Source organism: Bombyx mori, chromosome 15 (assembly GCF_030269925.1).
Source record: "Bombyx mori chromosome 15, ASM3026992v2".
NCBI lineage: Eukaryota > Metazoa > Arthropoda > Insecta > Lepidoptera > Bombycidae > Bombyx > Bombyx mori.
The window spans coordinates 14785989-14801531 of NC_085121.1; the positions used below are offsets into that span (position 1 = coordinate 14785989).

At 53.7% G+C, this 15543-nt stretch overlaps 1 protein-coding gene across 2 annotated transcripts; it reads right to left on the reverse strand.

Annotated features, from left to right (window-relative positions):
• Nucleotides 1-945: 945 nt before the first annotated feature.
• On the reverse strand, nt 946-9396 carry LOC101744440 (uncharacterized). Of its 2 annotated transcripts, none has more exons than XM_062672739.1 (9): nt 9367-9396; nt 4300-4529; nt 4072-4151; nt 3433-3574; nt 2627-2766; nt 2263-2323; nt 2010-2115; nt 1502-1597; nt 946-1073 (listed from the first exon to the last, which is right to left on the reverse strand). In XM_062672739.1, exons 3-9 carry the CDS (start codon nt 4136-4138, stop codon nt 1014-1016), a joined length of 672 nt encoding a protein of 223 aa, XP_062528723.1. In that variant the 5' UTR covers nt 4139-4151; nt 4300-4529; nt 9367-9396; the 3' UTR covers nt 946-1013. The 2 variants fall into 2 exon arrangements, with proteins under 2 accessions (XP_062528723.1, XP_004933966.1); XM_004933909.4 differs by lacking the exon at nt 9367-9396 and adding an exon at nt 4738-4816.
• Nucleotides 9397-15543: the final 6147 nt, after the last annotated feature.

Here is a 15543-nt window from a genome sequence, read left to right on the forward strand (position 1 = left end):
ACCAGTATTATAAACTCACACTATTCAATCAATTTGGATATTGGGCCAGATATCTGTGATTTTTATTATGCTTCAATTTAGACATAATAAATATCAAAGTGTAATTATTAAATTTGTTAACAAAATTATAATTTGTGTAATTACTGGTGGTAGGTAGGACATCTTGTGAGTCTGCACGGGTAGGTACCACCACCCTGTCTATTTGTGCCGTGAGCAGTAATGCGTTTCGGTTTGAAGGGCGGGGCAGCCGTTGTACTGTTAAAAGTGAGACATTAGAAATCATGTCTCAAGGTGGCGGCATTTACGTTGTAGATGTCTATGGGATCCGGTAACCACTCAACAGCAGGTTTATTTTTATTGCCCTCGTAGGCAGACGAGCATACGGCCCACCTGATGGTGAGTGGTTACCGTCGCCCATGGACTTCATCAATGCCAGGGGCAGAGCCAAGCCGCTGCCTACCGCTACCGATGGACCGTGAGCTCGTCCATTCGTCTAAGCTATAAAGATTTTTTTTTGTTATTTGCTACTATTATGAAGTTAAGATTCCTGTATTCCAAATTTATTTTAAAAAATTACACCACTCAATTACATATTTAGCAATCCTTTTTTGTAGGCTTAAGAAGCCTTGTGACCTCTGCAGAAGGTTGCGTGTTCACATCCCAGTTTGGGGAGATATACGACAAAGGGAAGATCTTCCACCGAGTGGGTGATATTGCTCGGTAGACCGACGGTCCGCACGTTGTTGTTCGGAACTTGTATATATGCGCTTTATCTTGAAAATGTAAGCGAGATTCAGGTATCTGTCAATTATCTTGCGTTGTATGATGGCTACCCGCCACACTTTATGCCAATGCCTATTCTTTTTGATAGCAAGATAAAGTTAGAACGATACAATTTTTTTCAAGACAGAGGTTGTGTAATGTTCAAAACAATCAAAGAATTCATTCATTAAATAATCCTTTAATCACATTAACTTTGCAAAATTTTAAACCATACACATTAAGGCGGCTGTTTACAAAATATTGTTGATGATGAAGAGGATGATGCGCTCAACAATCTCCCTGATCTGGTCCTGGAAGAAGAATAAAAAGAACTATTTTAGAAGATACGTTCTGAATGTCGAAACTGAAGATTTTTGCGCAATCTTCTATCTTCTTCTTCTATATATATAAAAATGAATTGCTGTTCGCTAGTCTCGCTAAAACTCGAGAACGACTGAACCGATATGGCTAATTTTGATCTTGAATGATTTGTGGAAGTCCAGACTTCTCTTCTCTTCGTTTAAAAGGTAGATAAATATGAAAATACTCGGAATGAAATAAAAATAACAATTTTGTTTTTCCTTTGATGTGACCCCCGTCGGACGGATTCCTTTTGTTTGTTTTAAGTTTATTTTATACAAAACTTTAGGTCTTTTATTTATCGATTGAGGCACTGCGAAGTCTGCTGGGTCAGCTAGTGTTATAATAAACGTTGTGAATTAAGCACAAAAATACTTACGTTGTAAGTTTCGAGAAGTTCTGGAAGTTTGTTATTCAAAGCGTCATTCAGCCTCTCGGATACGTCCTCGCCGAAGAGAACAACTTTGAGAGCGGACTGTAAAAAGAAGAACACATTAGTCTTAGCTTAAGTTAGAAAACCTTAAGACCGTGTGCCCTTTCTCTAGAAGTATTAGTGATTCACTGACAGTTCATTGTACTCTCACTTCTCTATTCTACCTTTGCCATCTTCTTGTACTCCTTCATTCTTTTTTTTATTGCTTAGATGTGTGGACGAGCTTACAGCCCACCTGGTGTTAAGTGGTTACTGGAGCCCATAGAGATCTATAACGTAAATGCGCCACCCACTTTGAGATATAAGTTCTAAGGTCTTAGTATAGTTAGAACTGGTGCCCCGCCCTTCAAACCGAAACGCATTACTGCTTACTGATTTTTTCGAAACCAAATGAAATAAATTATAATAAAAAGTATAACTAAAAATAATCAGATAGTAATCATTACAAAATTACCTCAACATTGCCAACAGTAAGAACGGCACTGAGCTCCCTAATGCTGATGCTAGGTAGCAATCTTATGCTGACTGTGGAGACCAGACGAAGGTCTTCGACAACAAGGCTAAAAAATTTTTAAAGTATGCATTAAATAATTTTTGCAACGTAAATAATTGTAAATTGTAAATTTGAAAGATCGCCATTCAATCTTTAGTTTTCAGTCTCAATACAAAAAAATACCGAATTGCATTATTACAGTTACGATAATTACCTTCCACTACTGGCTACAGCCAATTCCCTGCCAAAGATGGTGGCCTCACCGTTGACGGCGACTATAGAAAATAGGAATTGTTTGAATTAAATAAGGAATTATTTCAAATCCCAAATATTAGCTTTTATTTTTGTTTAAAAGATTTTGAGACTAAATAAGATATTAATATTTAAAATTACGATTGATGCTGCGAATGATTCTGGGACAGACCATCAATTATCCGTATGCAAATAAATCATACCATTATAATTTCATAGTTTCTTCTACGTTCCAATAAGGTAATGAAAATCCCATTAGCTAGTACGTAATAAAATAATAATAGCTTCGTATAATAAATATGTCTTAATATTGTAACTAAACTTACCAGAAGAGGCGCTGAGCTTGGGGAGGGTAAGATCGACGCTGAATTTTGATCTCAAAATGTTGAAAGTGACGTCATTGACGACAACGTTGCTGGCGCCTTCGAGAGCCAAGTGGGCTACGGTGCCAGATGCGCTGAAGATGCTGCAAAATCATTAAATATTAAATTAATATCTGAAATACATTTTATGAAGCTCTATAATGAACTCCTTTCCTCGATGCTGGAAGGTATGACGGACTATTCTTCAACCGCGGTTTGAGTTAAGAGCAGACATATAAAAGCAATAGGCAATTCAAAAGAAAGACCTTGATGTCTAATTTGAAAACGAAATTACCATTTTGTCTTGTCTGCGGAAAAATTACGTCAGTTTCAAATTTAAAAGCTGGCTTCGATCTGTCCTACTGTGAATTCATACATAACACAAAGACCATATCGACGCTTGAAAGGCAAACGTGACTAAGCGACAATGCGTGAACTTTACAGTAGACCAATTTAAAGTTGAAATACCTGAAAACAAAATTTATTTTAACGAATCTAGCTGTAGTAGAATCTAGCTAATAGCTGTAGGATTGAAATGATTTTAATAGACCTAGAAATATATATTTTTTGTGCATCGAATACGGTTATTGACTATCATTTATGTACAAAGTAGTTATTGTCGCTTAGTCACGTTTGCCTTTCAAGCGTCGATATAATTTTTATGTATCCAAAGTACCTTCTTCATTTATGTTATCTTTTTATAAATACTTTTGTATTTTAGAATAAAGCCCAAAGAACATTATGATAGTATTTTTTTATGTAATACTTACTCAGAAATTGGGAAAGTGTAATCGCCTTCGGCTTTTTCGATGTAGATTGGGTCGAGTCCACGCTCTTGGATACCGGAAGTGATGCGATCGATGACGTTCACAATCAATTGCTCGACCAAATTCTGTCTTTCTCTCTCAAGGTCTAAAACACAATATGAACTTTGTATTGGTGGATTCATCCTGGTTATACTGCGGTGGTTCAAATCATGTTCCACCTGCTTGTAATGAACAATTCCTGGACGAAATAGCGATCTATTTAATTTTTAGCTTTGTCCGCTTAACGCCTTCGTTCATTAAACACAGGAGTGCTCGATCTAAGCTTTCTGCAAGTGAGCAACTGAAAAAGTGTCAGCCCCGTGTTTTTTTTGATAATCAAATCCATACTATGAATTTCGATTGAATTCGATGATTGACTGACTAAAACTAATTTTTCACGATTTTAATACTTTACCCTTTATCTACAGTATTTCAGAGTAGCTTAAAAAAAAAATGTTCATCAACTTCAATAAGATAAATCGCGCACTTAGCAAGGCCTGATGACAGTACAATAATTTAGTTGTATCTCTGGCCTAATATTCTGACTAGTATAAAAAAATATTTATTTTAATTCGGCTTGATGGCAATTTCGAAGCTACTCACCAACTTTTGAGGGCACAGCAGCGACGCTGGCAGCGAGAGTAACAAGTACAAATGCGAAGACCTTCATTGTCGATTTTTTGCTGAAAGAAACGTACAATAATGAAGTATAAATGTTACTTGGCACCTGCGATTTAAACTGGTATGATTTGAAATTGTTTTGATAGAGAGAACAGAAGTTAAAATTTATGTAATTTTCAGTGTTTCCCTGAGAAACACAAATGCTCTTACCTCACCAAATAAATGTGTACGATTTATTGAATTTTCATTCGGTATTTATACTGTTTCCTACGCTTAAGCTGATAACGTATTCTCTATTAGCTGACGTACATTAAAACAATCTTGATCAAGATTATCTGATTGAAATGTGTATATTATTACATTTCAAAGTGAAAACAAAATTAAATTGAGACGTGATAATCACGAAATCGATAGATTGGTGATAAATTTGGAAAATATTACTGAAACAAAGAAGTAAATATTATCATCCTTATTGCAGAGTTTTCGTTCATTTTCGTGATGAGTTCATTTAAGACATTAAAGATATATTTATTATGTCAAGATTCATGAAATGTTTTTGAACTGTTCTTTAATACATGTATGGCATTACTTCAAGATGCCTGAAATTATTTAGTCTTAATACGTTGTCATACTCCAAATTTGGCTTACTTGAAAAAAAAATGGAATTGGATAGGACAACAGCTATCGGGGACCGCAGCAACCTGTGCTTCCGCTGCGGCCAACCGGGGCACAAGGCAGCCTCCTGCACCGCAGCCGCGCCGCACTGCGTCTTGTGCGACGCGGCTAAAAGGAAGGCTGACCACCGGGCCGGGGGCCCGGCGTGCAAGTCCGCCCCCTCCTCTACAAAAACGAGGAGGGGCGGAAAGAAAAAGAAGCCGGCTGCAACAAGGGCAGCCGGCGAGTCAGTTCCCGCCGCGGCTGTTGTCGAGCCGCAGGGCGGAACAGACGAGGGAGCGATGGATGTAGCCCCGTAATGGGTTGTGTCCATCGCTTCCTTCAAAGTAATTTGAACCACTCCGCCAGGGCACAGGATCTCCTCGTCCACACCATGGCGGAGTGGTCAATCGACGTCGCTGTCGCTGCGGAGCCGTACTTCGTCCCCACCGACCAGGACTGCTGGATGGGGGACGTCGACGGCTCCGTGGCCATTGTGTTGAGACAGTCCGCGGCGTTACCCCCCTTGGAAATGGTGGCCAGGGGACCCGGGTACGTCGCGGCTAGGATCGACGGGACCGTCGTGATCGGGGCGTACTTTTCTCCGAACAGGAGCCTCGCCGAGTTCGAGCGGTTTCTGGGCGGGCTCGAGGCGCTTTTACACCGCCTCGGGTCCCGCCCTGTCATCGTCGCGGGGGACTTCAATGCCAAGTGCACGGCTTGGGGTTCCCCCCGCACGGATGCGCGAGGCGAGGCCCTTTCGGAGTGGGCGATCGCGACCGGCCTCTGTCTCCTAAACAGAGGCACTGTCGCGACTTGCGTGCGGTGGAACGGGGAATCTCACGTGGACGTGACGTTCGCGTCCCCTTCCGCCGTGCGCCGCACCCGCGGCTGGCGCGTACTCGAGGGGGCGGAGACGCTCTCGGACCACAGATACGTCCGATTCGAGCTCTCCGCCTCCTCCTTGTCGTCGTCGTCAGCCGCGGGCGCCCGCGGCGAGGAGGAGCTCCCGCAAGGTGCGCCCCGTTCGTTCCCCAGGTGGGCCTTGAAACGGATGAACAAGGAGTTGCTGATGGAGGCGGCCGCTGTTGCTGCGTGGGCGCCAAAACCCGCGCGGCTCGCGGACGTGGATGCGGAGGTCGACTGGTTCCGGGGCACCATGGCAAACATTTGCGATGCCGCCATGCCCCGGGTCGGCCCCCGAGCACCACGTGGGGGTGCGTTCTGGTGGTCGCCCGAGATCGCAAGACTCCGAGAGGAGTGCGTGAGGGCGCGCCGCCGGAGCGCACGCCACCGCCGCCGCCGTCGTCGCGACGCTGCGTTCGCGGAGACGGCGGCCCAGCTGCACGCTGACTGTCGTCAAAAGCAGACGGCGCTGCAGCTGGCCATCAGCGAGGCCAAGAAGCAGAGCATGAAGACTCTCCTGGAGTCGCTCGACGAAGATCCCTGGGGGCGCCCATACAAGATGGTTCGCAGGAAACTGCAACCGTGGGCGCTCCCGATGACCGAGCGGCTCCAGCCTCGGCAGCTGCGGGAAATTGTTGCGGCACTCTTCCCGCCGGCAGCGGGGGGGGACTTTGAGCCCCCCCAGATGGACGCCACGTGGGGCACGCCTCCACGTCGCCCCAGCGTTCCCGCTACCGAGGAGCCCCCTCCCCCTATCACGGGGGCGGAGATCCATGCGGCCGTGTCCAAAATGAGAGCGAAGGACACGGCCCCCGGCCCTGACGGCGTTCACGGCCGGGTCTGGAGCTTGGCCTTCGAGGCCCTAGGGGACCGGCTCGGGGGGCTTTTCGAAGCGTGCCTCGAGTCGGGACGGTTCCCGTCGAAATGGAAGACGGGCAGACTGGTCCTTCTGCGGAAGGACGGGCGACCCGCGGACTCACCCGCGGGCTATCGCCCCATCGTGTTGCTGGACGAAGCGGGCAAGATGCTCGAGAGGATCGTCGCGGCCCGCATCGTCCGGCACCTGACCGAGACGGGTCCCGATCTTTCGGCGGAGCAATACGGCTTCAGAGAGGGCCGCTCGACTATCGATGCAATTCTGCGCGTGCGGGCCCTCTCCGATGAAGCCGTATCCCGGGGCGGGGTGGCGATGGCGTTATCCTTAGATGTAAGGAACGCCTTCGACACCCTGCCCTGGTCGGTGATCGCGGGGGCGCTGGAGTATCACGGCGTCCCCGCATACCTCCGTCGACTGATCGGCTCCTACCTCGAGGGCAGGTCGATCCAGTGCATCGGACACGGTGGGGCGATGTACCGCTTCCCCGTCGAGCGCGGTGTTCCGCAGGGGTCCGTCCTGGGCCCCCTGCTGTGGAACATCGGCTACGACTGGGTCCTGCGGGGCGTCATTCGGGGACCCCTCCCCGGGCTCAGCGTAATTTGTTACGCTGACGACACGTTGGTCGTAGCTCCGGGGAGGGACTACCGGGAGTCTGCCCGTCTGGCGTGCGCAGGCGTGGCACACGTCGTCACCAGGATCCGACGGTTGGGGCTCGAGGTGGCGCTCGACAAAACCCAGGCCCTGCTCTTTCACGGGCCGGGACGAGCGCCGCCTGTGGGTGCCCACCTCGTGATCGGAGGCGTCCGCGTCGGGGTCGGGGTGACCGGTCTTCGGTACCTCGGCCTCGAACTGGACGGTCGGTGGAACTTCCGCGCTCACTTTGAGAAGTTGGGCCCTCGGCTGATGGCAACGGCCGGCTCTTTGAGCCGGCTCCTTCCAAACGTCGGGGGTCCCGATCAGGTGGCGCGCCGCCTCTACATGGGGGTGGTGCGGTCGATGGCACTATACGGCGCGCCCGTATGGTGCCACGCCCTGACCCGCCAGAACGTCGCCGCGCTGCGACGTCCGCAGCGCGCGATCGCGGTTAGGGCGATCCGAGGATACCGCACCGTCTCCTTCGAGGCGGCGTGCTTGCTCGCCGGGGCGCCACCCTGGGACCTGGAGGCGGAGGCGCTCGCTGCCGATTACCGGTGGCGTAGCGACCTTCGCTCTAGGGGGGAAGGGCGCCCCGGCGAAGGAGTAGTTCGAGCGCGGAGGCTCCACTCTCGGCGGTCCGTGCTGGAAGCGTGGTCTCGCCGCTTGGCGGACCCGTCGGCCGGCCTCCGTACGGCCTCCGTACGGCGCGTTGCTCTGGTTTCGACGAGCAACGCGCCGCCCTCGTCGCGGTCATAGGAGAGGACCTCTCGCTGCCGCGCGTCGTGGCTACGATGCTCGGCAGCGACGCGTCCTGGAAGGCGATGCTCGACTTCTGCGAGTCCACCATCTCGCAGAAGGAGGCGGCGGAGCGAGAGAGGGAGAGCTCTTCCCTTTCCGCACCGATCCGTCGCCGTCGAGCCGGGGGCCGGAGGCGGGAATACGCCCGTACGTCCCGGCCCCTGTAGGTGGCGGCCTCCCCCCGGTGAAGGTCAAGGGGCGACCTGAGGGGGTGAGGCCGCGCGGCGCGCTACCAGCACTCTAGCGCGCTGCCGTGGAGTGAATAGAGCGACCGGTCGACGGTGTATCGCGTCCCGACCCGGCAGGCTGGTTCTGGTCCAGCGGGGTATTCCGGGACACCAGCGGTACCGTCTGGGCGGCCCGACGGGCTGCCGTACCGAGACGGCCGACGTTTCAGAGCCTTCGATTCGCCTCGAAGGCTCCGTCGGCTGGGCGTCCTTGGGGTGAGCCGCGCCGTCTGGTTGTAGTGTTGACCGCGGTAGCCCCCCTACCTCATCCGGGTTCTGACCTCGGAGGGGATCGGACGTCGGGTGTAAGAGTGCAGAGGAGTCGTTTAGTGGGTGGGCTCTAAAATCCTTGGGCCCGCGGTCTGCTCACAACACCATGCAGATCGTTGAGTCTCACATACCCCGCGCGCCCTTTTGCGCGGGGACCTCGTAGGAGGTTCGGCCCTCTACCCGAAAAAAAAAAAAAAAAAAAAAAAAAAAAAAAAAAAAAAAAAAAAAAAAAAAAAGGACAACAGCTATCGGGCCAGCAAATCTTAAAAATAATTGCAGTTGGAGTCTCTCGTTTGTGTTCCACCACACGTTTGTATTCAATTCATGCCATATTTATCAAGATTATTTTAAAATTAGCGGCCCGCACCGGCTTCGCTCTAGTCTTTAACAAAAATTTCAACGATATTTGACGTCGTTTTATTTTTTTAAATAAAAGAACACCTATTGCGGCTGTCTTTTTGTAAATAATAATGTGTTTTACAAAGTCGTAGCACATTATTTTATTCTATCATCAATAGTTTTCGCAGGGCACGCGATGTAAAGAATATTTTAAGTAATTTTTTTACACCTTGGGTTACATTATTGGAGTTTTAGTAAGGATCCCTAATATATTTTTTTATAAAGATTATAGCCAATGTCACTCAGGAATAGTGTAGCTTCCAAACAGTGAGAGAATTTTTCAAAACAGTTCAGTAGTTTCGGAACCTATTCAATACAAACAAACAAACAAATCTTTCCTCTTTATAATATTAGTATAGATTACAAACACTAAAATAATTATTTCATATTCAACAGCCTCACAAAAAACGGTCGTTTTGGCTTAAAGGATAAAACGCCCGTTGCGTTCGTATCAAGCAACGGTGTTCGAATCCCGCAGGCTGGTACCAATTCTTCAAATGAAATACGTACATAACAAATGTTCACGATTGACTTCCACAGTGAAGGAATAGTAAACATCGTGTAATAAAAATCAAACCTCTAAAATCTTCGATCAACAATAAGATAAGATAAAATAAGATAAGCCTTTATTAACAATCTAATTTAAGTTACATTTTTAATACACTTATTATCTAGTTTTATTATTCGACACCAGTTTCTTGATCGTCTTGCTGTACAGCATAGGCCTCCCCAAGGATTTTCCATAATATTCTATCCTGCGTTTTTCTTATCCAAGTCGTTTCTGCCACTTTTTTGATGTCATCTTCCCATCTACGTTGCTGTCTTCCTCTATTTCGCTTTTTATATCTTGGACACCATTCTGTCACTCCTTTGGCCCATTTTTCTGTTTTATCTCGAATTAAATGTCTAGGCCATTTCCATTTCACTTGTTGTATTCGGTATTTTATGTCTATGATCTTTGTTTGTTTTCTTATTTTTGTTAATCTGTATTTTATCTTTTAATTTCATGTTTAACATACTTCTTTTTATTCGGTGTTGATAAATTTCTAAAGTTTTTATGTTCTTATTTGTCAATCCCCATGTTTGGCATCCATAGGTCATACTTGGAAGAATGCATGTATTAAATATTTTCTTCTTTCCCTTATCAGGTATTTCTGAACTCTTCATGACATCTTTTAATGCCCAGTACCTTTTCCATCCTATATTTATTCTGTTACTGATTTCTTTTGTTGTGAGGTCTTTGGGGGATATGATTTGGCCGAGGTATGTATACTCATTTACATATTTTAATTTAGCTGTGTTGTATGCTGGTTTAGCTGGTTTGATAGGGACTTTATTGTAATTTGTCATCAGCTTTGTTTTGTTTGTGTTCAATGATAGTCCAACTTTTTCACTTTCACATACAAGTTGCTCAATCATTTTTTGTAAAATTTCTGGTTTTTCGCTTATAAGTATGAGGTCGTCGGCAAATCTCAGATGATTTAGTAACACTCCATTAATATGAATACCGTAATCGTCTCATTAGAGCTGACGAAACACATTTTCTAGGGTTGCAGAGAAAAGTTTGGGTGAAAGGGGGTCTCCCTTTTTTTTTTTTTTTTTTTTTTCGGGTAGTGGGCCGAACCTCCTACGAGGTCCCCGCGCAAAAGGGGCGCGCGGGGTATGTGAGACTCAACGATCTGCATGGTGTTGTGAGCAGACCGCGGGCCCAAGGATTTTAGAGCCCACCCACTAAACGACTCCTCTGCACTCTTACACCCGACGTCCGATCCCCTCCGAGGTCAGAACCCGGATGAGGTAGGGGGGCTACCGCGGTCAACACTACAACCAGACGGCGCGGCTCACCCCAAGGACGCCCGGCCGACGGAGCCTTCGAGGCGAATCGAAGGCTCTGAAACGTCGGCCGTCTCGGTACGGCAGCCCGTCGGGCCGCCCAGACGGTGCCGCTGGTGTCCCGGAATACCCCGCTGGACCAGAACCAGCCTGCCGGGTCGGGACGCGATACACCGTCGACCGGTCGCTCTATTCACTCCACGGCAGCGCGCTAGAGTGCTGGTAGCGCGCCGCGCGGCCTCACCCCCTCAGGTCGCCCCTTGACCTTCACCGGGGGGAGGCCGCCACCTACAGGGGCCGGGACGTACGGGCGTATTCCCGCCTCCGGCCCCCGGCTCGACGGCGACGGATCGGTGCGGAAAGGGAAGAGCTCTCCCTCTCTCGCTCCGCCGCCTCCTTCTGCGATATGGTGGACTCGCAGAAGTCGAGCATCGCCTTCCAGGACGCCTCGCTGCCGAGCATCGTAGCCACGACGCGCGGCAGCGAGAGGTCCTCTCCAATGACCGCGACGAGGGCGGCGCGTTGCTCGTCAAATCCAGAGCAACGCGCCAATGTGTGTTCCGCTGTGTCTTCCTCGTCGCGGTCAGCGCAGTGGTGGCACTGCGCCGTCGGTTCCCTTCCGGCTATTTTGAAAAGGTACCGGCCAAAACACCCATGGCCGGTCAACATCTGCGTCAGCCGGAAGGTGAGGCATCCGCGGTCGCGGCCCACCCAGTCCGCGAGGACCGGACGGACCGCCTCGACGGTACGGAGGCCGGCCGACGGGTCCGCCAAGCGGCGAGACCACGCCTCCAGCACGGACCGCCGAGATTGGAGCCTCCGCGCTCGAACTACTCCTTCGCCGGGGCGCCTTTCCCCCCTAGAGCGGAGGTCGCTACGCCACCGGTAATCGGTAGCGAGCGCCTCCGCCTCCAGGTCCCAGGGTGGCGCCCCGGCGAGCAAGCACGCCGCCTCGAAGGAGACGGTGCGGTATCCTCGGATCGCCCTGACCGCGATCGCGCGCTGCGGACGTCGCAGCGCCGCGACGTTCTGGCGGGTCAGGGCGTGGCACCATACGGGCGCGCCGTATAGTGCCATCGACCGCACCACCCCCATGTAGAGGCGGCGCGCCACCTGATCGGGACCCCCGACGTTTGGAAGGAGCCGGCTCAAAGAGCCGGCCGTTGCCATCAGCCGAGGGCCCAACTTCTCAAAGTGAGCGCGGAAGTTCCACCGACCGTCCAGTTCGAGGCCGAGGTACCGAAGACCGGTCACCCCGACCCCGACGCGGACGCCTCCGATCACGAGGTGGGCACCCACAGGCGGCGCTCGTCCCGGCCCGTGAAAGAGCAGGGCCTGGGTTTTGTCGAGCGCCACCTCGAGCCCCAACCGTCGGATCCTGGTGACGACGTGTGCCACGCCTGCGCACGCCAGACGGGCAGACTCCCGGTAGTCCCTCCCCGGAGCTACGACCAACGTGTCGTCAGCGTAACAAATTACGCTGAGCCCGGGGAGGGGTCCCCGAATGACGCCCCGCAGGACCCAGTCGTAGCCGATGTTCCACAGCAGGGGGCCCAGGACGGACCCCTGCGGAACACCGCGCTCGACGGGGAAGCGGTACATCGCCCCACCGTGTCCGATGCACTGGATCGACCTGCCCTCGAGGTAAGAGCCGATCAGTCGGCGGAGGTATGCGGGGACGCCGTGATACTCCAGCGCCCCCGCGATCACCGACCAGGGCAGGGTGTTGAAGGCGTTCCTTACATCTAAGGATAACGCCATCGCCACCCCGCCCCGGGATACGGCTTCATCGGAGAGGGCCCGCACGCGCAGAATTGCGTCGATAGTCGAGCGGCCCTCTCTGAAGCCGTATTGCTCCGCCGAAAGATCGGGACCCGTCTCGGTCAGGTGCCGGACGATGCGGGCCGTGACGATTCTCTCGAGCATCTTGCCCGCTTCGTCCAGCAACACGATGGGGCGATAGCCCGCGGGTGAGTCCGCAGGGCGCCCGTCCTTCCGCAGAAGGACCAGTCTGCCCGTCTTCCATTTCGACGGGAACCGTCCCGACTCGAGGCACGCTTCGAAAAGCCCCCCGAGCCGGTCCCCTAGGGCCTCGAAGGCCAAGCTCCAGACCCGCCCGTGAACGCCGTCAGGGCCGGGGGCCGCGTCCTTCGCTCTCATTCTGGACACGGCCGCATGGATCTCCGCCCCCGTGATAGGGGGAGGGGGCTCCTCGGCAGCGGGAACGCTGGGGCGACGTGGAGGCGTGCCCCACGTGGCGTCCATCTGGGGGGGCTCAAAGTCCCCCCCCGCTGCCGGTGGGAAGAGTGCCGCAACAATTTCCCGCAGCTGCCGAGGCTGGAGCCGCTCGGTCACCGGGAGCGCCCACGGTTGCAGTTTCCTGCGAACCATCTTGTATGGGCGCCCCCAGGGATCTTCGTCGAGCGACTCCAGGAGAGTCTTCATGCTCTGCTTCTTGGCCTCGCCGATGGCCAGCTGCAGCGCCGTCTGCTTTTGACGACAGTCAGTGTGCAGCCGGGCCGCCGTCTCCGCGAACGTAGCGTCGCGACGACGGCGGCGGCAGTGGCGTGCGCTCCGGCGGCGCGCCCTCACGCACTCCTCACGGAGTCTCGCGATCTCGGGCGACCACCAGAACGCACCCCCACGTGGTGCTCGGGGGCCGACCCGGGGCATGGCGGCATCACAAATGTTTGCCATGGTGCCCCGGAACCAGTCGACCTCCGCATCCACGTCCGCGAGCCGCGCGGGTTTTGGCGCCCACGCAGCAACAGCGGCCGCCTCCATCAGCAACTCCTTGTTCATTCGTTTCAAGGCCCACCTGGGGAACGAACGGGGCGCACCTTGCGGGAGCTCCTCCTCACCGCGGGCGCCCGCGGCTGACGACGACGACAAGGAGGAGGCGGAGAGCTCGAATCGGACGTATCTGTGGTCCGAGAGCGTCTCCGCCCCCTCGAGTACGCGCCAGCCGCGGGTGCGGCGCACGGCGGACGGGGACGCGAACGTCACGTCCACGTGAGATTGCCCGTTCCACCGCACGCAAGTCGCGACCGTGCCTCTGTTTAGGAGACAGAGGCCGGTCGCGATCGCCCACTCCGAAAGGGCCTCGCCTCTCGCATCCGTGCGGGGGGAACCCCAAGCCGTGCACTTGGCATTGAAGTCCCCCGCGACGATGACAGGGCGGGACCCGAGGCGGTGTAAAAGCGCCTCGAGCCCGCCCAGAAACCGCTCGAACTCGGCGAGGCTCCTGTTCGGAGAGAAGTACGCCCCGATCACGACGGTCCCGTCGATCCTAGCCGCGACGTACCCGGGTCCCCTGGCCACCATATCCAAGGGGGGTAACGCCGCGGACTGTCTCAGTACGATGGCCACGGAGCCGTCGACGTCCCCGATCCAGCAGTCCTGGTCGGTGGGGACGAAGTACGGCTCCGCGGCGACAGCGACGTCGATTGACCACTCCGCCATGGTGTGGACGAGGAGATCCTGTGCCCTGGCGGAGTGGTTCAAATTGCACTGGAGGAAGCGGTGGACGCAACCCATTACGGGGCTACGTCCATCGCTCCCTCGTCTGTCCCGCCCTGCGGCTCGTCTGGTGCCGCGGCGGGAACTGACTCGCCGGCTGCCCTTATTGCAGCCGGCCTCTCCTTCTTTTTATTTTTCTTGCCGCCCCTCCTCGTTTTGGTAGAGGAGGGGGCGGACTTACACGCCGGGCCCCCGGCCCGGTGGTCGGCCTTCCTTTAGCCGCGTCGCACAAGACGCAGTGCGGCGCGGCTGTGGTGCAGGAGGCTGCCTTGTGCCCCGGTTGGCCGCAGCGGAAACACAGATCGCTGCGGTCCACGGTCGAGGGGCACTTGGCGAGGCCGTGGCCGGTGCCGAAGCACCGAAGACAACGCCACGGCCTGCTCTCCTGCAGTTGCACGTGGGCCACTACCCAGCCCACGCGCAGCCATCCAGGGCTGTCCGAAGGCCGACCCTGTGGAGGGGTGGCCAGGAGGTTCGCCGTTACTACCGGGCAACGCGCCCACGCCGTCCGGGTTCCGGAGTACGTCGCCCGGAGCTCCCCAACTTTGACGTCGGCGAGGGCGCAGTTGCCCTGCGACGCGATGGCCGCGGCGACCTCCTCCTTCGTGGCGCACTCGTCGAGGCCCGTGATTTTGACTTCTCCCATCTTCACGGGCCGGGCGATGCGCACCACCTCGGGGTCCGGCAGGATCTCCCTCAGCCGGGCCGCCAATTTTTCGGCCGCGGCGTTTGTGTTGGGGCCGGGGCACTCTATAAGACGAGCCCCGTTGGCCGTCTGCCGGACCTTGATGCCCCCCTCCACGCCGAGGGCGTCCACATTCACGCCGCCGCGCGCCTGGGTCATCACCTCGTGGTAGGTGATGCCCTTTTCTTTGCCGGCCGGCAGCAGCTCCACCACCACTGCAGCCGACCGCGGGGCGCGCGGCATCCTTCGTCCAGGTCGGCCCCTCGGCTCCGCTCGACCCTCTTGGCGGGGAGCGGTGGCCGCAGGGGCGGGCTTGGGGCGCGGCGCGGCAGGCGCCGCTACCTTTTTTGGCCCTCGCCGCACCACCGTCGTCCAGGCCTCGTCCATGTTGGCCGGGGCCGGGGGCAGCGGGCGGGGCTGGGGGGTCGGTGCCAGTTTGGCGGCGTTGACGCCCCCCTTCTTCTTGTTTCGGCTCCTGCCGGGCCCTGCCTTCGCAGGTTGGGGCGGGGCAGGAGCGGACGCCGGTTTTTTCGTGGGGGCTGGTTTCGAAGCCCTTGTAGCCGCAGACGTAGAAACAGTCACGGCGGGAATCTGCACGGATGTTGCTGTCTTCTTAGGGCCGCTGTATGTTTTTGTAGCGGCCCTGCGGG